Consider the following 26318-nt stretch of genomic DNA (forward strand, 5'->3'; position numbering starts at 1 on the left):
CAACTGGTTAGCTTAGCTTAGCAAAAAGACTGGAAACAGCTAGCCTGGAAGCAGAGGCTTTCTGGAGTCTCTGCTGGTTGCATGGCAACTGCTCAGAGACAAGAAATAGTAGCCTACTGCAGGTAGACTTAACCCCATAAAATGGCACATTGATGTTTTTATGCTAAGACGTTTGTAGGGATTCCTATGGAAACAAACGAGATATGACTTTTTAATTAGTGAGTTTTAGAGGTGCTGGTAGGTGGATTTTGTTTGTTACCACTGGACAGAGCCAGGCTAGCTGTTTTCCCCACTTCCAGTCTTTGTGCTAAGCTAAGCTAGCTGGTTACTAGCTGATGCCTTGTATTTAATGGACAAATATGAGAATGGTAGCAATCTTCTGGGCATCAATTCATCTGTCTTTGAAATTCTACTGCCACTTCCAAAAAACAAACCATGTAACACTTTATATTACAGGACTTTGAAGTTTCCAGGAAATAACCATGTAATTTAGCACTAATCATACTGCAGGTAAAATTGTATGCAAATGAATGCATTCCAATTAACTGCTAATATAATGTAACCTAAAGCAATGGTTCCAAACCTGAGGTTCAGGATCCTAAACTATTTTTGCTTGTGAAATACAGGATTCTTTCACCTCTTCAGACCTCAGACTAAAGAATTGTTAAAGTAAGTATACTGGATAGTCTCACCTCTTTGAGCCTTTAAAAATCATTCAAATGCGACCAATCCATAAAGAAAAAATCCCTATTTTTAACCCATGACCACGATGAGGCCATAAACTGTGATGAAAGGTCAGTAGACATTGTTTTATTTTAAAGGAGGGTCACAAGAACAAAAGATTGGGAACCACCACTTATGTTAAAAGTATAATCAGTGCACAGCAGGTCAGCTCAGCATAAAATAAATGTGAAGTTTGTCTACAGGCAGTGTTCAATTTGACATATATGACGAATTGCATTTCTAATAAATGATTAATCAATGGATATTTGCTTTGCTTTAAAGGTCCAGTATGTAGGATTTAGTGGCATCTAGTGGTGAATTTGCAGTTTGCAACCACTTGAATACCGCTCGCCTCACCCTCCCGTTCCAAGTGTGTAGGAGAAACTATGGTGGCCACAAAACTTGTGAACGGCCCTATCTAGAGTCAGTGTTTGGTTTGTCCATTCTGGGCTACTGTAGAAACATGGCGGTGCAACATAGCAGCTTCCATGGAAGGGGACCCGCTACCTTTGTAGATAAAAATGGCTTATTCTAAGGTAACAAAAACACAACTATTCTTATTTTCAGGTGATTATACACTAATGAAAACATACTTATAAATATTATATTCCATCTCTGCCAATAGCTCCTCTGAAATGTTACACACTGGACCTTTAAATAACATGCAGTTCTTTAAAGGATATTAATCTGGTTATCAAAAAAAAAAAAAAAAAAAAAAGACAGACACAAAAAAATGTCTACTATAGAACTTTCCACTGCATCTCATAATCTTTGTCATAAATTTCAGTTGTCATGACAACTGAATAAGATGTTTTTGGTCAAAATATTTTTTCCAAGGTTAAGTTTCAACTTCGACGGCAAGAAAAATGTTTTCCCCAGACTTAAATTCATTTGTTTCCTCAACATTCACCAGTTTCCTTAATTTAGATAATGAAGACAAATTCTTACTCTTGAAATAGGCCTACCGAATTTACCTGGAATTAGTCATCATGCTCTTTAAGTATAATACATTTGTTGAATCTCTTTTCTATAGTGGAGGGCAGCAATACACCTTAACCAAGAGATGTCAAAGTTGTGTTTAATAGCCCAAAAGTCCACAATCACATTAAAATTGTACTAAATCCAAGTCATCAACAGCTGAGGGATTTAACCTGTGTACATTTACTCAAGAACTGCACTTAAGTAAAACTTTGAGGCACTTGAAATTACAAAACATGATAAATTTATAATGCATTGTTATAGATTAAACTACCCTACCTAGCAGTATATAAAGTAAAAGATTAGCTCCAGCTCCACCAGCTGTAACATACAAATGAAGTAGTCAGTAATAGATCAGTAATAATAATCCAATAATAAAATATAATGCTTATAAACTTTAAGCTATTACTTTGAGGAAATGACAAGTAATTTAGTAATGCAAATTCCAAAATTTAGGTAATAAAATGAGTGTACTGACTACTCTCACAACTACCGGGCTCTGTACTGGAGCCATATCTGTCAATAACTTGGGTTTTTTAGTCAGTACCTCAAAACAAATCAAACTTTATTCATAAAACTGCTCTTCACACAATATATCTATGAAGAGCAATTTTATAACAAAAGTTTGATTCATTTTCTTTAACAAGTGAACTTGAATATGAAGCAATGAGCAGAACATTTTCAAAATGTAAAATTCCTGCCTGATAATGCTCTGATGCAACTTTTAGACATGTGCGGTCAACTTTTCATTTACTGTGATGGATTACCTTTAATGGCAAAATAATTTTTTTTAAAAAAAGCTCCGGTTTTTTAAGATGTTATGCCATTTGGAGTTGAATGTAGTAAGTAAATAAGTCCATGTGGCAAAACTGATTTAAAGACAGAAAATGGTCACAGCTGTCATAATTAACAATAAATAAAAGATATCACAGTGACACTGTCCTTCAGGCTGGCGATGATTACTATCATTGATAGCTGGGGCTAAAGTGAAAACAAGTGGAAAAGAAAAAATTACCATCTGGAACATTAAAGTACTGCATACAAATAATAATTATTTTTGAAATGGGCCATTCTGCATGAATCCCTTTACTTTTGGTACTTTAAGTATATTTTGATGCTAATAAATTTTGAATGCAGGACTTTTACTTGTATCAGAGCATTTCTAGAGATCTGAGTACTTCTTCCACCACTAGTAAATAAAATGTGGATGTACTCCACAATCCTCAAAAACAAAAATCGACTCTGCTTTGATTCAAACAAAGTGTTTTTTCATTTTCAAAAACCCATCATCTTAAAACACTCCCTTCTCCACTCCAGCCAACTTATCACAAACTGGACTTTAAAAAAAAAAAAAAACTCCTTCCATTCAGGCAGGTTTGCAGCATTTGACCTTGTACACCCCTGAAACACCTCCAGCCAACAGGACGATTTGAAGAATTTGCAGGAGCATCCAAACCTTCCAGGGAAAAATATTTCAGCTTTCAGGGGCACAATACATCAATTGAACCGATATAGTAATCCAGGTTATGCATAAAGTCAGTCTACTCATCAATACTGCACTGGAATTAAAATTGAGTGCAAATAACCTTTCACTTTTTCTACATCGTACGGTACCTGCATGATAATGTTGGGTGACAGAGGGAGGAGAAAATCTTCTTTTGGCTGAGAGAAATATAGTTCTAGCACAAAAGTAAATTTGATCCCAGTATACTGAAGAGCTCACCCTAACCTCAGTGGGTTTAACAGGAGGTGGCTGTGTTGAGGGAATAAGTTGCATTCAGTTTCAGTCCTTAGCCTTATGTACAGTGCCTATAAAAAGTATTCAACCCCTTTAGAAATGTTCCTGTTTTATTGTCTTACAACACTGAATCAAAGCAGATTTACCAACAGAAAAACAACCTTTACGGTCAAAGTGAAAACAGATCTCCACAAAAGTGACCTAAATTAATTACAAATATAAAATACAAAATACTTTTTAGTAGAGCCCGACCGATTTATTACCGATTTTATGGGCCTGATATGGGCCTATCACAGATATATCGGTATTGGAAAAATTCACTAAATCGGCCGCCATATCGGTAATCTGTGAATTTTCCCCCTCTAAAATCGGCATCGGATTCAAAAATACCATATCGGTTGGGCTCTACTTTTTTTGCATAATTATTCACCCCTTCCAAGTCAGTACTGTAGGAAGAACAAAATAATAACAAGAAAGAAGAGGGAAAACAAACTATCAGAGGGAATAAAGAACTGAAATATTATAATAAAAGAAAAACAGTTGAAACACCCAGTGATTATGAGGATTAAAACTACAGTCAAACAATGTTTGGCTATCTAAGCAGTCATTGCAAGGTCATTGCTAAGATTCACAGGACATAAAAATGCAAAGAGCAAAGAATAAATCTGAGCAGAAGAGATCAAGGTGACAAGAATAAGGTGGAAACTCTGCTGTTTGAACAAAGTCGACCTCTCAAATGAGACAATTTGAAAGCAGCCCATCCTCCCTGCCATCTTGACGATAGATATGCATTTAAATGAAATATGACAGTCTATCAGGATGATGCTATAAATGTTCCTGCTTCCAGACCTAAATGGATTTGACCTTGAACTCTCCCTTTTATGAAAAGCAAATCAGTGCCTGATACAAGGTCGCAGGAAGCAATACTAACGCGCCTCACACTTGCTGGTACCTACGTGAATTTACCTTACACAAGAAGTACAATAAAACAGTCTGATCCTTGGCTTCTTTAAAAATGCATCTAAACCTTTCCATCTTTCCTGTAGCCTCTCTCCACTGTAACCACCCCTACTTCCCCGTCTCTCGTCCACATTCCATCTTTCTAATCCCCTTGACTGAAGAGCAGAAGACCCAATGGCTCCGGGGCTCAAAGCAGGAGGAGAGTAAATTATAGAGGAGAGGGGGCTTGAGATGAGAGAAGGAATGAAAAGGAAGAGAGTGCCTCTCAAGCTGCAAACACAGAAAGGAAAGCATAGGGATGAGAGCAGCTAAGTGCAAAGACTGTTTGATGAATAAAAATGAGAATAAAACCTTCAATTAAAAAACTATTTTTTATTTAGACATAGTAATTAAGTACTATAAGAAAAAAATGTTTAGGATAGACTTCAACAAGCTGCTTTTGAAAAGCAAGCAGCCAAAGCAGACGGTAAGCCCGACATGTCCTTGTGTCTTAAGAACTATTTTGGAAATCTTGAGTGACGCAAAACACTGACGTCCGTTTTACGTCCTTACATCTGTCGAGCCAGTCCATCTCTTATAATATTTATACCCCAACATGAATAAAACCAAATCACAAACTCAGATTTATCAAACTCTAACAACACACAGAAATCCATCACTTTACCACTCATGCCATTTAACAAAATAAAAAGGAGAAAACCAAACAGTCCCCCAGTACTCATTTTAATATTAAAACGTAGTTGTCCTGATTTTTTTTGCATTTGTTGCCTGCAGCCTTAAATAACTGGCACCTTTCGCCTGACTTTGGGCTGGTTTCATAATGGTCTGCCCACTTGCACAAGTCAGAGTCTTATCAGTGCCGCTGGCAGTCAGGACAGGGTGATAACTCATTTCTAGACAGAGCCTTAGACAAGGTGATCAGCAGCAAACTGCAGCACAGGAACTGAGAAACTCAAACAAGTCCTCAATCAGTGATCGTGTGCTTTGTTCCTAAAGACAAAGTGACTGAGCAGCACATGGATGAAGAAGATGTTACTTTCTAGCCAAGCTCGAACTAACAAACCTAAAATAAAAAAGGTAATAATAAATCTAAACCTAATGCTAACATTAACCTCAACAGACATCATTTAAATGGACATTTTCCAGCTTGGCAAAAAGGTGAGAACATCTGTGGTGAAAACATCTGAGGGACATTTCATGAATAGCAAAAGGTATAAAGTCAATGTAAAGGCATTAATGAACTATTATCGGTTTATTGCTTTTATGTAAGTGACATGGTGAATCTGAAAAAGAAGTCAATGTGTATCTTGGCTTTCCCCATTTCTTGTTGGTCAGAATATGAAGCGAGTGCGTCTGCGCACACCTTTGTGTGTACATTCAGGGGACGACAGAGTGGGGTTGATAGGGCAGCATCTTTTGTCGTTCATTGATTGCGTAAATCCATGCAGGTTTGACAAAGTTCAGATTGCTGTTCTCCATCAGCGCCTGTAATGGAAGTGAGAGTGAAAGCAGCAGGTGTTGAGGTCATGAAGTGTTGTTGCATTACAAATTGACAGATAGAAAGAGGTATAAAGCCTTTGAAAAACTGAAAGCTCGTATTGTATAACTAAAACTGCTAATTCAGATGCTAACAAGCCCCTCAAATAACTGAAAACCAATACTGAGCCATAATTTCAAAACAGACTCAAAAGGCACTTGGTCCCAACACCACTGCATTTTCACTGGGAAGGCTAAAATACTCAGGTTCCTAGTTTACTTCATTGCTTTTATTTGATTATATCTTGGAAAATGATAAGTGCTTACTGCTTAAAAGAAAATGGCTAAGAAGTCTGTGCTGTTAGCATTTAGTGTCACAAGTTCAAAGGATTTTTTCCCCCCTCTGTGGCTTTTTGAATAGATTTCCAGCTGTGCACTTTGTATAACTGAGCATTAAGTTTCCTGAAGTGATTACCGTCACAAAATTGTCTTTCCTGTGGGAGCAAAAAAATAAAAGCATGCACGTACATGTGCTCAAATGTTCAATGTTTTTAAGCTTGTGTTAGAAGTCATTATTTGGCCGTGGCTGCCAAAGAAATGTAAGCCCAAAGGGATAAAGAAGAGAGGACTCAACTCACGTCTTCAAAGGACTCGTGCCACCCTTCACTGGTCACCACAAACTGCACCTTCTCTGTCATGTAGTCCTCAATCACTCTGGAGCAAAGACAGTATTGTGTTTTTATACAAACAGTTAACTGCAGAGATTTGCTTTCCATGCTACATCTTTTTTCACTGTATATTCCCATGACTAAATAAAGTTGTAATGGTTTAGTTCTAGGAGTCTTTCTCACCCGTTAAAGGCAACAATGTATCGCAACAGTAGGCGCCTCTCGTTGTTAGGGAATTTACCGTAGAGGAAAAAGTGCTTTCCGCTCAGAAAGTCTGAAAGAAATGAGAAAATGAGAAGAGACAGGAGCAGAAGAGTGCAGTTGATAACTACACAATATGTAGGAGGGGTAATTATAGGTGCTCTTTAACAAAGGGGAGAAAGGAGCAAAATACCAAAGGAAACAGAGAAGAATGTGTACACTGTCATGATTATGTGTAGTGTCCCTGAAAGGCTGAAAGCCATCCAATTACTTTCTGTCAGTGTTTACAATGTCTGAAGAGGACGGAAGGACATCTGTTCTTGTGATAGGAACACAAACAGGTAAAAAACACAGGAGGACATGGAGGTAAGAACAAAGAGAGACCTGGTAGCTCAGGAATGGGGTGATCCTCTTCAGCTTCAGCGTCTGTGTTTTCATCTGTCGACCCCCCGTATGGATCCTCCTCTTTCACCACCTTCCCTTCTGCTGCTTTCTTCTTTCTGCTCTCATTCTCCACCCTATTGCAAGGACAAAAGTAGGACTCATTATATCTTTTATGCTACATGCCTCCCTGCTTTTGTCTCGTCAGAGCACTTCTTCTAATGGCGGTCACACACACAATTTATTACGCTGTTTATAAGGCACTTTATAAAGGCCATCAGCTAAAAGCATCACACAAAAAGAAATTTGATAGTATGTAGCTTTGTTGCTTTTTTGTCATTTAGGGGCAGTGGAACAAGTTATAAACACAACATTGACATATTATCACCTCGTAATGTTGTGGAGAATGTGTTTGCAAACAGTTACCTTTTTACACATCCAGCAGACACAGAGCAACATTAGCTTTCATTTAGGGTCGTGTTTCTAAACCACCTGACAAAGGCTAATATTCACTCTCCTTTTTAGCTTCATTTTGGTCTCCACTAACTCTTGACTCCTGGCTTTTTCGCTCCTATAGTACACTACCACATTGCATGTAGTCATTCATCATATGTTGATATAAAAATATTGAAGCACAAAAGAAGCTTTTTGAAAGACATCTGTGAGTAAACAGTTCTTTAGTGCCATATTTCATTATGAGTAAAACCCTCTAACCCACCAATCCCTCTGCAATTCAGTGATGATTTCCAAAGTGGTCTTTTTTCTTTTTTTTTTTTTTTTTATTAACCACAGGGCTTTCTCAGAGATCACCTTATGAAGAAAAACAGGTTCAGAACAAATTTACATTGCTCAAGTATAACTTACTAAAGTTATTGTGTGATTATTGTGCGATTATTAATCAAAAGTCGAGTCAAGCCAAAGTGGAATTACTGATTTTAGACGGATTGATAGTTATTTGACTAGTGGAGCAACAAGAGCACAGAGTTGGGAGTCAACAACCATTAAGGACACGGAAGAACAAACGTCCACATCAATAAAACAAAAAGTCAATGATGTTGTTTGTAATGTTTACCTCTGCAGCTCGTCCTCCGTATCCACAGCAGATTCACCATCATCACCTCCTGTGAAATGAAGCGTATATTTGTCAATATGGTAAAATGTACCTAAAAAACTGACAACACAAGGTTGTTGCTATATACTAGTACCTTAAATTACCATCACTGCACTCTTGCCCTAATCTTAAAAATAACTAACTATGATAATCAAATGTCAAAGAATTCATTTCTGGTCATTCTGGGAGGAGTTTAATCTTGGTTTTGTTTTCTACAAGATACTATAGATCTGAAATGATGTTCATTATGCATAGCAGGCAAAGAAAAATGCCAACATATCAGTAGTTCAAAGAATGTAACCTTGTCAGTAACACTTTCCATTACCATACAATCCTGTGTTGTTGAGGGGGAAAAGAGAAAAAGCTCTAATTAAAATGCAGTCTCCCTGTATGTGTTTGGTGGGTCAGTGTTTATTGTGTCTCCTCACTGAAGCACCCCGGCCCTTTACTTCTGGCCTCGCATTAACATAGAAATGAGAATCATGCACAAGTCCCTTCACAGTGATTACGTCTTGCCTCCATTCTTGCTTCTCCCTCAAACGGTGTCTACAGTCTTATACTATACATGGTGGCATTGTCAACTCATCCATTTCCAAGTGCTTCATAAAGGTGATCCCTTTTGTCTAATCCCTGGGCTCTCACATCGTCCCCTCGCTCCTCTCAATTCATTCAGTCCTCTTCAGCTGCAGTGCTACCCTCGCTCCCTCTTTACTTATTTGAGCAAATAGAATGAATCACTTCCCATGAGTCACAGGCAATTACAATTCAGCTCTTGGATCTTTACAATACAGATTAAGAAGTACGTAAGTAAATAAATAAATACATTTTCACATTTATTTTCTATCAGGTATACTTTACTTAATTTAATAGTGCTGTGAACCTGTTTGTTGTTTCCTCCTCTGTGACTGAGAAATGGTGTTTTTCCTTTCCTGTCTCTCCTAATTCATTCTCATTGTAGTTTATTATCTTCACCAGGAGTAAGCTTGAAGGGATCATGCGTTTGGTCGTGTGTGTATCTGTCCGCAGCTAATATCGCTTACTACAGGACCCATCGGCCTAGTATTTTTTGTGCACATTTATGACTGTATGCTCAAGGACCTCTTGTGGTTGTGGTGATTTTAGTTTAGAAGTCTCTGTTTTCTGATCTGTTACAGATGGCCTTGTTAAGTTGCTGTTACTTAACATTATGATCTTATTGTGTTATTGTTTTAGAATTTAAAGCAATTTAAAGCAGCTTTAATTATTGAGATTAACAGGCTACAGCCATGCTAGCGGCTCTGCAGGGTGGTACTTAGACACAGTGCTGCTTTGAACTAAATACTAACATCAGCATCCTAACATGCTCACAATGACAATGTTATGATACTGATGTTAAACAGGAATAATGTTTACCATGTTCACCATCTTCGATTAGCTAATGAGCACTAAACAAAAAAATGTCAGGAAAAGTTAAGATCACTAAACTCATTAGAATTCATTGTCTGGAGACCACAAATTTCTGCACAAAATGTTATAGAAATCCATCCAATAATTGTTGAGAATTAGTGAAGGAGAACAGTGTCTCTGTTACGACAAAGTGGTGTGGCGAGTATAGCAAATCAATATTATTGTACTAATAGAGATTATTCTGTGGAAACGCACATTGAATATATTATATATAAATAAATAAAAATGATGTTTGATGTGAGCCACTATAGCTCAGGCACCTCGTTTCCTCCAAATTTCTACCCAGTCTTTTTGGGTTAGGACTTTATTTGTTCATACACACTGTACCTTTGGCTATTATTTGCATACTGGCTTTAATTTGAAAGTTTATGGTATATAACCCAAAGTGCTACCTTTAAATTCAACATCACTTTTACACGAGTTAAAAAATGCACTAAAATAAATAAGCTGGTCTACATGACTTACAAGAAAAGGCTTGTTTAAACCTTTAACACACAGGAGAATTTCATTTTGTGAACATTTATTGTTTGTTCCTTTCCACTCGCACTGTATCCGAACTCGAAGTGCCTCTTTGATTTTGGCTTCATTCTTCCATTTCCTCTATTTCACCTTTTCAACAGGCCAACTGCCCACTTCTTCCCCTGTCATTTCATCCAATCTGCCTGTCTTGGGTGAACTTCGGCTATAAGTCAGTGAAAAACACAATTTAAGACTTTGTAAGGCTGACATCTTGTAGCCCCTTTTCAGAACAATAATGTGCTTTCTCTTTATTCCTAACAGTTTCTGCAGTACACAAAAAAAGAAAGAAGTGTGGAGTCATTGAAGTGGCAATGCTGATGTCGACTGAATCTTTAACAAAGCGTCAGGTAAAGTTTAGTTATATTTTTTCACACTAGGACTTTCTATTTAAGTAGTTTGATGCAAACCTGGTTCATCCACATCAGTGGAGCAAGCATACTCATCATCTTCATTCCTTTTTTCTGGTGTCTTTTTGGGGGTCACTTGTCTCTTCTGTGGAGTCTGCAAGAACAGCATGGACAGAGCGTTAAAACTGTTACAAGCAGGAAAAAGGATTCCTTATTAGATCATTTTTTAAAAGGATCACTTAAACAAATTTACCTTTGTGTTCATTTCCTCTTCACTCTGGTCATCCACTTCCATTTCGCTCTCCGAGCTCGACTCTGCTCCATCCATCAAATACCTAGAGGAAGACAAAAAACTGGTGAACAAAATGTGTCAGGATGATTAAAGGCCAGAGGGAAAAGAACGCCTGCACAATATATGTTGCTTCCAATCAGCTTTACTTGTACAATGTTTCAAACCGCAGTGGGCCTTTGTCAGGCAATAGTGGCACGAAAGCTGTGAAGACTGAAGGTAATATTTTTCACCGGACATTCATTGTCTTGATGTTTAAAACATTACCACTGCCGTATATTAAATACTTTGAAGTTTGTATGCTGGGAGACAAATCTAATATCCTGCAGGAGGAATCTCCTCCCCCCAAAAAAACTTGTCAGTCAACTCCAGCAAAACCCAGACATAAATTAAGCTTTGTCCCAGTACTCCCCCAACACCCTTTTCTTGTTTCACAGACACTCTCCATCATCGAATTGAAACCATGTAGTCAGACTGAGTGCTGCATTACTGCCCCTACTACAAATTGCCCTTGTTGCAAAGTGAAACAATGGTGGTACTGGAGGAGGGCGGGACCACTGCGATTCAGGAGGAGGAGGAACAATATCAATCTTGTTTTATAAAGCACTACCAAGTGATCTGCTGGGCAAAAACAGAATATAGTTATGTCTTGGTAGGAAATAAAGACCAAAAATGTTTTCAAGGTTTAGGATAAGCAGTCTTATTCAACATACAGTATGTCCCCGTTATGACAAAACAGGGGACATACAAAATGTTTCCGGCCATCATCAGTGCATACACTAATGAAAACATTTTGTGTATTGCCAGACAGATGATTAACTAAACTTACTGAATGACATATTTCGACCCTATAGTACGACCCTCTCTTCTTAGTATGGATAAATGCTTTTAGGATAACGCACCAGTTGGTCAGAGCGCAGTGGCAAACCTACAAATAGAGTAAGAATTATAAGATCCACATTAAAAACTAATCACTTGTTCTTTAGCCCATGGCTGAACTTTCTAGAAAATGTAACTGAAATCTATTCAAATTTTTGTGAAAAATACTAATAAACAAAACCAGACTGCAAACATTGCCTCCTTGGCAGATAATTAAACAATCAAATAAAACCTGAAAAAAAAGACAAAAGAAGATTACTGTGAGCTAAGAGATCATGACTCCATCTGTAATGTTCTCTGCAAAGGTTAAGAGAATGTGTTCCAATAAACTCCACAGAGAACACATAACAGTGGTGATAATAATACTAGGAAATGAATGAGACATGCAGAAAAACAGGCAAGGACCACTAACAAACACCCCTTCCTGCCCTGCCCTGCCCTACACACACAGAGAGAGAGAGAGAGAGAGAGAGAGAGAGAGAGAGAGAGAGAGAGAGAGAGAGAGAGAGAGAGAGAGAGAGTACAATGAGGATGTGAAATTTCTCCCCATCTTCCCCATATATTCTCTCAAGCCACTATAAAGTCACCTGGACATTATCAGCTTGGAAGAGTGAAGTGGAGAGAGTTGAAATACCACTGTATTTGTAATGTAATCATTTCCGCTCACACGATATGGAGACATTGTACTGACCTATGCTTACTTGTTTCATAAAACTTAGTGCCCAGGAAATTGGAAAATGAAAAAGGACACTGCGGGCAAGGGGAGTAATGCAAAATCTGCTGTTTATGACAATAACTGTCATTACCTCAAAAGCAGACCAACAAGCTCGATCTGCTCTACTTAAAGTGAACTGGAGACACGTGGTTTGTTTGCGAGGATAAAACCAAGTTATACTAGAGGTGAAACGCTTTTGATAACTGATTTTACGATTAATCGAATAAAGGATAGACAGAAAGTTAATAAGCAACTATTTTGATAATCGCTTAATTGTTAAAATAATTTTTTAAGCAAAAATGTCAAACATTTGATGGTTCCAACTTCTCCAATGGGAGGATTTGCTGCTTTTCTGTTTCATATCATTGGAAATTGAATATCTTTGGATTTTCGAGTGTTCATCGGGTACTTTTTCCCTATTTTCTGACATTTTACGGACTAAACGGTTAATTGGGAAAATATACAGCAGATTAATCGATAATGAAAATAATCGCTAGTTGCAGTCCTAAACTTTTACACTTTTAGCTCTGTACACTTCAGGATGCAGTGAATAGTTTTAGACAAGAACTTTTTGGTGATGGGTTTTTGAATGTGATTTTTATGTGCCGTAGATTAATCATGGTGTGATTGGGCTCATATTTCAGCTCGAACATGCAAACTTATTTTCCAATTCCTCTTGGGATGTTGCAACAGAGCCTTGGTTTTAATTAGAAATTTGTTTACTTATTCAGATCTATTGTGATGGGATGCTGTAGAGCTGCTTAAGTGTTTTCTGCTCTCCTCTCTTTCTGTCTATCTCTAGATCTGCACTGATTGGATAATGACTATGGAGAAAGCATTGCTGGGGTGCTTAGCTGATGTCACAATCTCTCTAATATATACACTACACAGTACGTATGCATGGCAGGAGCTGAATGAAGCTGTGCATTTGCCTCCAGATGCTCAGTGACAAAGTGTTTGTGTGCATGATGGAGCAACAGTTTGAGAGTGTGAGCGTGCGTATTTGTTTGGGTACTTGTCATCATCAAAGTAAGTGGTCCCTTTAATTACCCATAGCAGATGCAGCTTTTAAATAAAGGATACATCATCAAAGCTGCACACTCCACGTACTGCACAATAGCAGTGCTGGGCAGGGGAATGGATTATTCTGACAACAAGAAAGGGGAAGCAGAGGGGGTGGGGGTGAGGGATCTTCGGCACAATCAGAAACTGACTGAGAAAAGCAAGCATGGGGGAGAATGATGACACAGGCTGCAGTGAACTTCTCATTTCAATGCACTTTTCTGAGAATGTAAAGATCAGATTGCATAAAAGCACAGTGTTGTGTGCCATCGCCCTTCAGCTCTCTCTTTCTCTTTGCTGTATTAGTAGCTATTTTGCTGTGTTTTTCTTTTTGTATTTGTGATTGGCTTAATTATGCTGTCTATGGAAAGCACTTTGTGCTCCTAGCTCGAAAAGTACTATACAAATAAAATTATTATCATTATGATTAACACCACCAACATAAGTTCCTTTCTAATAAATGCACTTTATTCTGAAGATGAGCAGCTAATTTTACAAAAAAGATCCAGTCAGTTTTTCTGTAAATGTCACACTGGCAATCTGACTGGACCTAGTGATATTTCTGTAACATTTCCTACACAGCTAAAGTCTGATTTGAATGCTGTCACATGTCTAATTCAACTATGACTTCTTATAAACAAGAAAATAAATTAAAGAATCAGTTCTAGTGCAGGGCAAAAAGAGAAAAAAAAGCTTGGAAAATCACAGTAATGATCAGACTATCCAGCAACAAAGTCCATTAATACAAAATGTGAGCAAATGTAGGAATTAAAAGGACAGCCACAAGCATATTTGAACTATGCATTGGCACTTGGGCTGTATAAAAATAGGCAGCGGAGGTGTTATATTGAATAAACTATAAAGTTAATTATACATTTGATTGAAGGTTTCTACGGGTTTTGACTAGTTAGAATTGGGGCCTCCTCCGGGGCTGATGACCATTGTCAATCATCCATGCAGCTACACAATCATTCAACTACAAGATAAGTTTTCAAATCGATCACTGATGCAGCCTGGGAGAGAACTGTGAGCACTCTTCTTCCTTCATTACTCTCCAAATCACCAGGGTAGGAAGAAAAAAACGATTTAAAGCTCCCTCCCGTGTGAGTGTTGCAACTCTAGTTGTAATGGCCCGGTCCTGCTTAAACAAAGTCATTATGGAACATTTCTGCAATGGAGACTTATGTATGAAAACCTAAGGGCCATTATTTTCATCAGACAGATAAAGCCAGTATTATCACAATATCCATCAAACTTTCCTAAAGTACTTATATTATCTATCTACTTCTATTAAAACTGAAATACAGTCAAATTACCTCACACCACTGCCTTGGATTTTATCAAACCTAAAACACTGAACAGTGAAGTGTATATTGTAACTTTGTTGGACTAACAAAAGAACTGACAAAAAAATTAACACTTAAAAAACAATAAACAAAAGCAAGTTGATTGTTAAAAGTTTAGGAGAGCTTACTGGAAATTATTTGAATGCAGCATATTGCTTTTGTCTCTTCATTTTTTCCATACATGTTCTGATTTCTCTAGGGTTTTAACAGTTAAAATAATTTTTAAATGCACAGAACAAAATAGCAATGAACTGTAGGCCTTCTATATTGGGCTCTTAGAAGCCACCAGCACCGCCCTCCCCTCTTAGCATAACAAGGTATGGCCACAGTATGCTATGGCCTGCCATGGTCTATACCTCTGTTTGACTAGTCAAAAGGTGCTCCATGTGTCTTAGAGCTGCAAAGATTAGTCACGTATTGGATTAGTCGACCGAAAGAACATTAATCAGCATATATTTTGATAATCGATTAATCCTATAAGTCATTTTTCTAGATAAAATGCCAAACATGTGATGGTTCCATTTTCTCAAATGTGATAATTTGTTGCTTTTCCCGGTCTTACATTATAGTAAATAGAATATTTTTGGGACTGTTGGTTGGACAAAACAATACATTTAATCATATCAACCTTGGGCGTTACGAACATGTGATGAATATTTTTCACTGTTTTCTGATTCTTTATAGACCAAACAATTAATCGAGAAAATTAATGGCAGATTAATCATTAATGAAAATAATAGTTGGGAGCAGCTCTAATGTGGCTAATCAAAATGAAACTGCTACTGAAGGCAGGAGCACTGTGCTGTGTTCCTGGAGACTTACGAGTTCAGTAACCTTGGACAACCTAGCAGTGTGGGAGCCTGGTTGGAAATTGATTCATCTTCAAACCAGACCTAATCATGACGGAAGCAAAAAGTATGAAGGAATGCCTTGAATGATGAAGCAAAGCTTCATACAGTCTAACAAGTACAGTACAATTCCAATTAATTTGGACCTTTCATTGCCCAAGATAAGTATTCTGCTCTACATTATTCAGTAGACACAGATACGTGTGGAGTGATGACAGAAGACACTGATGTTGCAAAAGCTCCCCCTGTAATAAGGCATTTAATTAGAGAGCTGCTGGAGCTGGCTGGGTTGAATTTGTGATCACAGTAGGCATCAGCTGCTCAAGGTTATAATGTTCTCTGTAGCAAGTGGGCATCGCTGCTGTGAGGGGTATATTTTTGGACACTTCAATCAGTGTGAGTGCTGTGCGCAGATTGTACTATGTAGAGGTACTGATGTGGCTTAAGAGAAAGTATTACTCAAATGTGGATTCATACATTGGACACACGCTCCACACTAAAACCAGGCTGCCTTTAATAAGACACTGAATCCCATCCAGCTGTTCCTGTGGCCAAGCCTAAGCACAGGCCTTTCTACAGGTCTAAATTTCCATATAAGCATCATTACAGTTTGACTTTACTATTATCAGTATAAAACCATTTCTTTTCACTACTTTGTTCTGTATTTCACCCTCTCTTACCGTTTATAGGAGATCTTCTGTTTCCTCTTATGGCAGTCCATTACCCATTCCTTGCGTACGATGATGCCCCCTGCTGATTTCACCTGGCTGTACTTGGGGGTGTTAGCGAAGGCACAGCTGGAGATTAATGGGCCAAAATAGACACGTACACACACACACACACACACACACACACACACAATTTAAGAGAAGCTGACAAGGGCAATAGTCTCTGACAGCAGAGATCAAGATGCAATCAAACTGAATAACCGAGTGCGCTAACAGGGCAGTTACGCAATCATGTAATCTGTTTACAAAAATTAACTACAGATGAAAATGTTCTCATGAAAGAACATCTCTGGGCAATTAAGAGAGCATCATTTGAAAAGCATTTTTGCACTTAAAGAAAAGTTATTTGGTCATTTATCAAAATGATTTACTATAATCATCATTATATTTATTTTGTCCATATCATAAAATTTTAGCAATGAAATATGTGATTATGATTTTATGTTATGTATGACTGAGAAGGATTTTCTCCAAAGAAACCTATCAAAAATCATTTTTATCTACTATGATGAAGTTTACATTTTGTTCATCTGTCTTCAATCTTATTGTCTGCCAACATTCTGCAAATTCACCATGTATTGATCTTTCGGCTTATCTGCAGCTCTTTTGCATTTGCTCCCCATTTATCTTGTCACTTTCTTTTCATTGAGGCAAATTTCTAAGCTCTCCTTTCCACCAGAGGACTTTATGGAGTTTATTGTGAACTGCAGTGAACCGTGTCCCTTGCAGCAACAACTTTTTGATTAGGTGGGAATATAAAAATCACATTTTGTGAGTTGATGTGTTTTTCTGTGTAAAATGTCAAAAACCAAAAATAAAGACAGTCAAGTACACCGACTAAACAACAACACTGTCAATAAAATCACATTGCACAAACAAGTCCATCAGACTATGGTGTGTGAACTGTTTTACTGCCACAGGTATTTAAACAAGCTGCACTGTTCATTTAAAATATATGTTACAATAAAATAGATGCTTGGTAGCTTCTCTGTATACACACTGTAACACAACGCTGTGATGCAAAATATCACAACGCTAAGCTGTAAAATAAGGTTGGAGGAAAAAAGTAAGTAATGCATCCATAAATGGTGATAAATGGTAAAGGAAGGACAGCTTAAGCTTAGAATCTTCACATACTTCCTCGTTGCCTCCTGCTTGATACTTACATGAGGTGTGTGGAGTCAGGTGTCCAGTCGGGTCGGTATTTGGCTCCCATGTCCAGAGCCTTTTCCCTAAGCTCCCCTCTGAAGGGGTTTTGGAAGCCGCTGAGGACAAACACCACCCCCTGCATTATCTGGTTCAATGGGACCTGCTGTGCGCTCTGGGATTTAGCTTTCTGTTGTTTGGGTTTAGGTTCGGGTTTGGATTGGCTCTCCCGCTTCTTGTTAGCAAATTTCTGTGCTGGGGAAGCTGGAGAGACAATTGCAAAATTCAAGGAAGTTTTCCAAGTGAAGAAATGATATGTATGCTAAGATTCAGACACTAAGGTAAGTGTTACCTTTTGCGGTGCTGGGGCTTGGTGTACTAGTTGGGCTTGGCTTGTGTTTGGGGGTTGCAGCTTTGCCCTCAGGTGAGCCAGCTGGGCTTATTTTCTTCGAGGGTGGAGGGCCAGAGGCAGACTGTCGCTCTTTGCTGAACTCAAACTTTCTTTTTGCTGGTAGCTATGGGGAAACAATTAATGTAAATAACTAAAACTTCTCAGAATTAAAAAAAATATTTGTGCACCTGTATGTTTAAGACAGGTGCATTGGAGGAGATACTGTTGGATGACAAGTGGAATAAAGTAGAGTCCCACAAACTGTCCACACTTCCATATCATTTAATGCCAGAAGGTCATTTGACAAAAAAAAAGTACAAGTCTTACTCAAGTGTGACAGGCAATATTTTCTATTCATCATTGGTGAGCCATCTGAATTAAAATGTCCCTTCCATATGCAAAAACTATGATTCTGCAAATCTGTAGGTTATTATTGCCTTTAGAAAAAGGTTGTGAAACAATTACAGTATAAAATTGAAAATAGAACTGCAAGTCACTGTGATATTGTTTTAGACTACTTTCTGATGCATAGACGTGCATTTGTGCAGCATACCCAAATAGATCTAGAAAAGTCAAAGATGATATTGACAGTGTTATTCCCCCCATGTGAGCAAAGTTACAGAGATGCATTTTTATCTGAGCCAGGCAATGTAATGTTTCAAGCTGTTTTTTAAAGTCGATGAAAGCTACAAATTTAGCCACTCCATACGTTACAATTCAATAAATTGGATTTTACCAACTAAGAAAGTGTGTTTTGACAAACAGAGGAACATAATGACCGTAGACATATAATGAGAGATCTCTGCTGTAAAATTTAAGAGTTATACAACACTAGTTTTTTTTTTTATACTGATATGTATTACTGCATTTTTCATATACATCCTGTGATTTTTAGTTTGTGGTGAAGTGAATACAGAAATATCTTCATTAAAATGTATTAACAAATCAATTTTCAACCTGTGGAAAACACTGGAACACATACATACTAATGCTGACTGTTTTGGGCAAGCAAGCTGTTTAATGTGTCACACAAGTTTTTGGTTTACCAAAAGAGAGTTATTACTCTACTGACTAGTGAGACTATTTGAAAGTTTAATTTGATTGAGACAGAGCTGATGTCAGAAATTGTGATGCTAATCTGAAAACAAAAACAAAGAAAACCTCTTTAATTATAGTTTATTTTCTGATCTAAATTCACTTCAGTTGTTAGCTCAAACGCTTGATTTTTCAGACACTATTTGGTTCTAAATCAAATTAACTTTCCCACACATGATGTGGTAGTTAAAACTCCCAGTAACTATAGGTCCCATCCTACAACAAGCTTTATTGCCTCTGTTTCATCTTCTCTGCGGACCGCTCAGCTTTCCTGTTGTCCAAGGAAAGCAAAAAACTACTGCTCATTAGAGGAACAGCAGTTTGATGGCTGTCCTTCAGTGAAGAAAATTATAGTGATGTTTAGTACCTGAGGTGAGGGAGAGCTGGAGGTGGAAGCTTGGCCTGGTGAGTGGGAGCTGCCACCAGCCTGCAGGGCAGCAGCAGCATAACTCAACTTCTGACTCTGAGGAGACACTAAAAAGAGAAAAGTGCAGATGGCCAGTGAGGGATCAAAGTAGCTGGATAATAAAGAATGCCTTTCAAAAGATCTCCTCCCTCTTGTCTCCTGGTACACTTAAGTAGCTTTAAATAAAGCCAAATTAATGTTGTTTTCTGTTATTCAGAATCAGAAATACTTTGATCCCCGAAGGGAAACTCTTTGTTACAGCAGGTCGCCTTTACGTCAGTGCACACAGGAGAAAGTACTAGCAAAAAATATATTACAATACACTATAAAAACAGGTCAGAAAATAAATTAAGTACCAGGTGGGTATAAGTATAAAATAAAATAAGTGTGAAGTACAAAAAGGAGCTACGGCAACAGGCAGCATGCGGGCTGGCGCATGCGCACTACCTTTCCCGTGATCAATCAACATGATTAGCACTTTATTGTTACAAGGATCTGTAAGAATTTAATTGGGCTTCAGCAGATGGCAACTTTGAATAAATGGATTTACCTTTAAGTGAAGTATTGGACTTGTTTGCATTGTCCCGATTGAAGAAGAGACTGCCGGGCTGAAGGCTGGGCCCAGATGAAGGAGACTCATCCTTCACCCTGAACTGTCCCAACTTCGTCAGTTTCTGACAGGAGAGAAGAAAGAGCTGTTTAGTGCCAAAAGAGAAGATGGAGGGACTGAGTGAAGTGCATTTTCTATATATATATCTATAATATAGTAAAAAGGTTTCAACTTGACAAATGATTTCATAGCTAGAAAGTTGTGTAGTTCACAGGTTAGATTAAGGTGCTACACAATGCAGTGAGATGCTGTGCCACATTTTAGTGCTGGACTCCTACTAGAGCATCAATAATCAATAAAAGCAAAAAATACACATACTACATATGTTCATGTCAAAGTAAAGCAGTGCTGATAAAGTTATGCTGACACGAACATGAATGGATAACTCTCTGATTATTTGTCTACTGGCGGTCTGTTTGCTTTCTCTAACTGGTTAGTTTTATAAATGGCAGTAACATTCTTATTTGAAGATGTCAATCAATGAACCTCAATACTTTTTGCTATTGAGCAAAATGTGATGTAGCACATAGTGTTGAAAACTTAATATAACAAAATCAACAGTATAGAAAATTTGCATTGAATGCCTTGTCAAATTCCTAATCTGGTTTACTTATTTTTGATCAGGCAGTTTCTTATTCAAATAATAATTTTTCCAATTTAAGACTTAGATTTCATTAAGGCAAAGTTCTTGTATGACTTCTTGGGTTGAGATAACATTTAACATTTGAGATGTTTGGCGTCCTTTGTTGAATGAAAAAAAGGGTTTTGTAGAAAAAAATGTTTATATTTTTCAAAGTAAGTTATCGAAAAGTATTGTTTTGGTAAGTACTGAAACTCAGGAATCGTACTGGTACAACTATCAATACCCAGCCCTAGTCAAAAATATTCTCATGGTCTCTAGTGAAAAGATTTAAAGACAAAAAACATCTATAGGCACCCTAGAGTTTTGAGAACAACACGTGGCACGACTTACCGGAGGGGTTGTTGGAGGAGGATCATTTTTGTCAGGCGGTGAATGAAACTTAACAAAGGCCAGTCCGTATGCTATGTTCTATAAAGTACACACAAAAAAATCATCTAATATTTAATTTCACAAGCAATGGATATATGCTTATTAGTGTACACTTTCTCTTCATAGAAGTAACATTTAATTCAGTAGTTATCTTAACTGAAATACTAAACACAGTGTCATCAACATCAACGGGTGCAGCCATGCAGCTTCAATACAAGTACATCCTTATTGTGCCATGTGTGTAGAGCAACTGCTGCTACTGCTGCTGCTACTACTACTACTGTATGGTGACAGACAGTGCTGTGAAAATATTCCTAAATGTAACTGATTTACTTTTGGATTATGTTGATTAAGAGTGAGATGGATATATTAGTTTGCACTCTTCAAAAGGTGCTGTGTTTCCTATTATAAATGACCGGGCCCTTACCTTGCTGTATGGCTGGCTACACACAATTTTCACTCTGTCCCACTTCTCCTGTGCTGTGCTCTTCTGCAGCTGGTGGGGTCCAAAGAAACGCACCCGGCTCATGTTGGTGCTGTTACGGCTCTCCGTGGGGGACATGAAGGAAGACGTAACCAAAAGAACCTAAAACACACAGAGAAAGATTGACATCAAAGAACTAGGAATAAAATGTGGAGTAATTACTAATCTTGATAATTAGAGGTGATATACTTTGTACTTGGTTTGGTTTGCAAGAATACCTCATAGTCCTGGTCTTTGACAGCTGAAGAGTTCCCCACCAACACCTCGATGAAAGCTGACCCTTCATTTCCAATATCAATGCTGTGCACCTGCTCCTCCTTCTCAAACTGAGAGAAAAGTGAAACGGCACAGGTTAACAGAGCTCACACAAGAAACAACATCAAAAGGATCTAAAAGAATAGATGCAAGAAGTGAAAGTATTTAACCGTCCCTATTTTTTTAACATGTTGCCAAGGAAATACATATATACATATACATATGTGGTCATAGACAAACTGCTCCTTAATGATTCAATACTTTGTAATATAGACTCTCCTAACCAAAATCAAAGTGCTGATATTTAAAAAGAATAAAATAAAACATAGCAAAGTTGCACATCCTTTATAGAATAGTTTTTAAACAGTGACTTAAAGGTGACTTCTGTATTGTATAAAAATTGAAGAGCAGGGACCAGTTACTTTTGGTTGTATAAATGACCAGCAGACAGTGGTCCAACATCTAAAATGTCACTAAGAGACTATACACCTAAAGTGCCTTTAACATACTAAAATCTTATAATCTATTCTTAAACCCTCAGGCAGGAGGTGAAGAGGGACAAAGACGAGCACAATATGTTCTTGTCTCTGAGACTTGTCAGAGAAAAGTCTTGCAGTAGCAGCATTTTGAATAAGCCTGAGATGGCAACTGACGTCTGCCTAATCCCCAAACAAAAAACAAAAATCCCCAAAGACAACTAACCGTTTCCAAGATATTCTGTGGTAAAAAAAAGGAAATAGAATCATAACTAAATGTCAATATGTATGTAAGATGAGGAAGGTATCAACTGTTAGACACGGGGGTTCCCAAAAGGATACAAATATACCAACAAAGGAGAAGTGGGAGTGGAAGTCAACATTTTTAATTGGCAATAAACCACACAAATGCGCTATGTTTGCAAATGGCTTCACTCTACACAAGTTACAGAAAACATGACTGCACAACCCTAATCACTTGGATAAGAAAAGACAAGTTGGATTAAAAGATTTCCTTTCCTTTAGTAGATAGGGATAACAGCATGGAAAGGAATTGGCAGGGCACTGGGGACATATAGAAAGATCTCTGATTTAGATTCACTGAGTTGTAATAACTTCTGTGATATCCAGCAATCTAGATCTGAGGGCAGGACCTTCACACAAACACGGGAGCCCCCCCCCCAGCTAACCCTGAGTGGCCCCCTTCCCTGCAGCACAGAGCAGGTGATCTTTCATCTTTCATAGTGAAGATACTAAATCATTTCAAACGCACAACAAAATCTAACAGACCACTTTATAACACTGAACAAGGATTATGGAGTTAATTGTATTGAGTAAACAGTTTTGCTTTAGAGAGCTGAGACAAATGACAGCTGATTGACAGACGACGGAAGCCGCAGTGACAGACGACAGCATGATTACAATAAAAGGATCCAATGTTGTGCAAAAGCCTCATTTGAATTCCCTTAAAAAACTTTTCTGCCTGTTGGCTGTTTTATAATGGTACAACTGTTACAACAATATATATATTTAACTATTCTCAATCCTGCTAACACTGTCAGGGTGGTGCTAGAGCAGCTACACTTCATTTCATACATCCTTTATTTAGTTTGAGATACAAAAACACTACATATTAGGACTGCAATGATATGAATTTCGATTTATTTGATTGTTTATTTAATAGGGAAGATGCAACTTAATATAGTTCCTATACAGAGCATGAAACTGATGTGCTTCCCAGCGAGTTTATAGCTATTGTTAATTTTCACCTCTTGTCCCTAGTTGGGCTTTTACACGTACAGTGTTATTAAACTAGGCCTATACAGCTTTCAGTATCATGAAACCACAATACAGTACAGATATGGAAATACAATAAAACATACAACAATACACCTTGGTATTCAGAGTACGATTAGCTACAAATGGGTACAGCTCTGGTTTGCTTTTAGCCAGCACTTAACCTTTGTTGTAAAAGATTTTATATCAGGAATTAATTTGATTTCAGTTGCAAAACAGAATTGGCAAGTATGTTATACAATAAATAAAATTAAGTTAAATGTGAGGCTGCTTCACATGCAGACAGAACATAGTGCCAGCAGCTGCATTTCTGCATGAAAATATATATTCAAACAACAAAAAACCATCTGCCAGCAACAGAGAGTTGTGTGTGAGAGGGGGTAATATGCCTACTGGTGACCAGTCGAATAGATAGTAATAAGAGGAATAGGAATGGTTTAAGTGAACAAAATAATCATTAAGATTATTATAGACAACAAAAGGACATAACTATGAAAATAACAATGACAGAGAAATGCACATGTAATTATGGACAGCGACTGCTGTAAGACCAAGAGGGTCAAAGTTCAAGGCGCAATGAAGTAGTATGTCCCAATAAAATGCATGCTGCATGCAACAGCACGTACTTTGTACTTGCCGCCATCCTGCTGCTGCAAGGTATCACGCCAACGCGTGTAATTAACACGCCGGTCCACCGTGACAGTGTCACCTTTTCAACACGTTCTCAATCCAAGATAGCGACAATAAATATGCAACGTCCGGTTAGACTTTCAAAATAAAGCTTGGTTTATTGGTTTCACATGGGAAATGAACCCTGGTCTCCTGTGTGAAAGTCCTGTCTTTGACCCATTACGTTTCTGTTTGATCCTTAAGTACGTTTAACAGCAAATACTTCAGTAGAAGCAGAATAGTTTGAGAACAAGACTAATTGAGTTGCATTTAGGCTTGAACTGATTAACAGTTGATCAATACATTAAATAATTGTGCTTAAAATTTTGCTCTTTAAGTTTGTATTCAACACAATACCTTATTATCTGGATGAAGTGTATTGAAACGAATGTATATGTGACACAAAAAGGCAATTTATTATTTTGGCCGGTAAAAAAATATGCTTGGCCGGTGGATTGTTTTTCCCATCTACCAGTCCCATTGACACTGCAATAGCTATTAGATATCAGCTATCCTGGCCATTCAAATGAATACAAAAAAAAAAACATGACACCATTTAGTATGACGTCATTACAGACTGACCTTCTCTCAGCACCCCCAAATGTGACTTGCAGCGTCCCTGGTTTTGAGAAGGGCGCTTGCGACAGTCAGGTAGAATAGGAAATAGCTTAATAGGCACACTTGGTAATATGGAGTGGTGCTTTATGAATAGAGGCGAGGGGCGGGGCCCGTTTGGGCTGAGGGTCAGTGTTTGATTTGGATCACCTGGTTTTAGGACTAAGTACCTACAACCTAAACTTCACACCAACAATGACAAAACAACACGTTATGTAATCACTGCTGGCTAACGCTTGTGGGAGCAGGAGGGCAAAAACATACCTGCAGAATGACTGATGTCTGCTTCTCCCCGGGTCTTGCTGCTTTCCACTTTCTGTAGGTGTCAGAGCTCAGCAGGTTGTCTGCCTTGAAAGTCTGTTTTACATTATGACAAGAAGTGAGTGGAAGAAAGGCTGACATTTGTCGACATGCTTGAAAAAATATATCTACATCGCTTGTTGTCAAGAGACGATGGAGAACATGACTTTCTACACATTTTACAAATGCAGTGACAAATGAACTTACAGTGTCTTCGGTGCTGCAAGACACGACGTGCTTGAGTTTGATTTCTGGCATGTTGTTGATTCTTGACAGGTTAAAGTCAGATTAATTAGTCAGTGTGAAGGAAAATAAACCAACCACTTGCCTTGCCACTGAGCGCTAACAAACCGGTTAACAAAACATAAAATACACAAAGTATGCTTTCAGTGGCAGTAAATTCAGCCCTGAAAACTTAAGAAAAGATACTTTGTTGCTAGTCAGCGTCAGGCAGACCGTTGGCTAACGTGATAGCATGCTAGCAAACAATAGGCAGAGTGGACTTTTCCAGATTAGCCTGATGATTTTAACACACCTCGAGGACTGTTACGCATGAACCTTTGCAACTGTTATGTACTTCACACATAGCCGCCTACTCTGGCATTACATTAAATATCAGAAAAAGCATATTCATGTTTTTCATTCTAAGTTAAATGTGCGTGGAAGCGAACTCATATTCCCACCAAAAGCCTGATGTGTGTCGTGCTTTGACGCAATTTCCGGCTATCGGCAGTTCCATCCAATGGGAGCTTTCTCGTCTTCTTCTGCAATTAAATATCGCATTACCAGAGTTGTATCGCTTCCAATTGTTCAGAATGTGTACTTGTTAAGAAATCCTGTACGTGAGACCAACTCCTATTATAATACAAACTATCTTCAAATACCTAGGCATTTAAAGATATGAAATGTATTACCAGAATTAAAAAAACAACTTCAATTTGTTCGTGTGTTCCCCTTGCTTGTGAGAAACAAACCTTTAAACATGTCATGTTTCCTTTTGTGGACACTGTTATCCTTTTTGTTACTAATAAAACCTTCAGTAGATTTTTTTTTCATGGCAGACATTTTGAAATCTCATCGCAGGGAAAGTACAGGTGTAATGAACATTAATAACTCACATTCTTGCATTCCTGAATTGACTGCAACTG

General features: G+C 37.9%; 1 protein-coding gene and 1 long non-coding RNA gene across 4 annotated transcripts; one reads left to right on the plus strand and one right to left on the minus strand.

Moving 5' to 3' along the window:
* The first annotated feature begins 121 nt into the window (after window positions 1-121).
* LOC122881763 lies at window positions 122-1024 on the plus strand. Its single transcript, XR_006379217.1, has 3 exons — window positions 122-237; window positions 457-510; window positions 627-1024. It is a non-coding gene; the product is annotated as an uncharacterized LOC122881763 (long non-coding RNA).
* A 3727-nt stretch (window positions 1025-4751) lies between these two features.
* On the minus strand, window positions 4752-25917 carry xrcc1 (X-ray repair complementing defective repair in Chinese hamster cells 1). 3 transcript variants are annotated; one of them, XM_044208355.1, is made up of 18 exons: window positions 25854-25917; window positions 25378-25438; window positions 25135-25227; window positions 21778-21885; window positions 21503-21661; window positions 21037-21114; window positions 20004-20127; window positions 19415-19521; window positions 17914-18076; window positions 17582-17825; window positions 16368-16484; window positions 10802-10883; window positions 10609-10702; window positions 8198-8246; window positions 7129-7262; window positions 6727-6817; window positions 6514-6589; window positions 4752-5884 (listed from the first exon to the last, which is right to left on the minus strand). In XM_044208355.1, the coding sequence occupies exons 2-18, from the start codon at window positions 25426-25428 to the stop codon at window positions 5777-5779; spliced, it is 1878 nt and encodes a 625-aa protein (XP_044064290.1). In that variant the 5' UTR covers window positions 25429-25438; window positions 25854-25917; the 3' UTR covers window positions 4752-5776. The 3 variants fall into 3 exon arrangements, with proteins under 3 accessions (XP_044064290.1, XP_044064289.1, XP_044064288.1); XM_044208354.1 differs by having other exon boundaries at window positions 25706-25905; XM_044208353.1 differs by having other exon boundaries at window positions 25600-25905.
* Between the last annotated feature and the right edge of the window lie 401 nt (window positions 25918-26318).

This window comes from Siniperca chuatsi, linkage group LG9 (genome assembly GCF_020085105.1).
Source record: "Siniperca chuatsi isolate FFG_IHB_CAS linkage group LG9, ASM2008510v1, whole genome shotgun sequence".
Taxonomy (NCBI): domain Eukaryota; kingdom Metazoa; phylum Chordata; class Actinopteri; order Centrarchiformes; family Sinipercidae; genus Siniperca; species Siniperca chuatsi.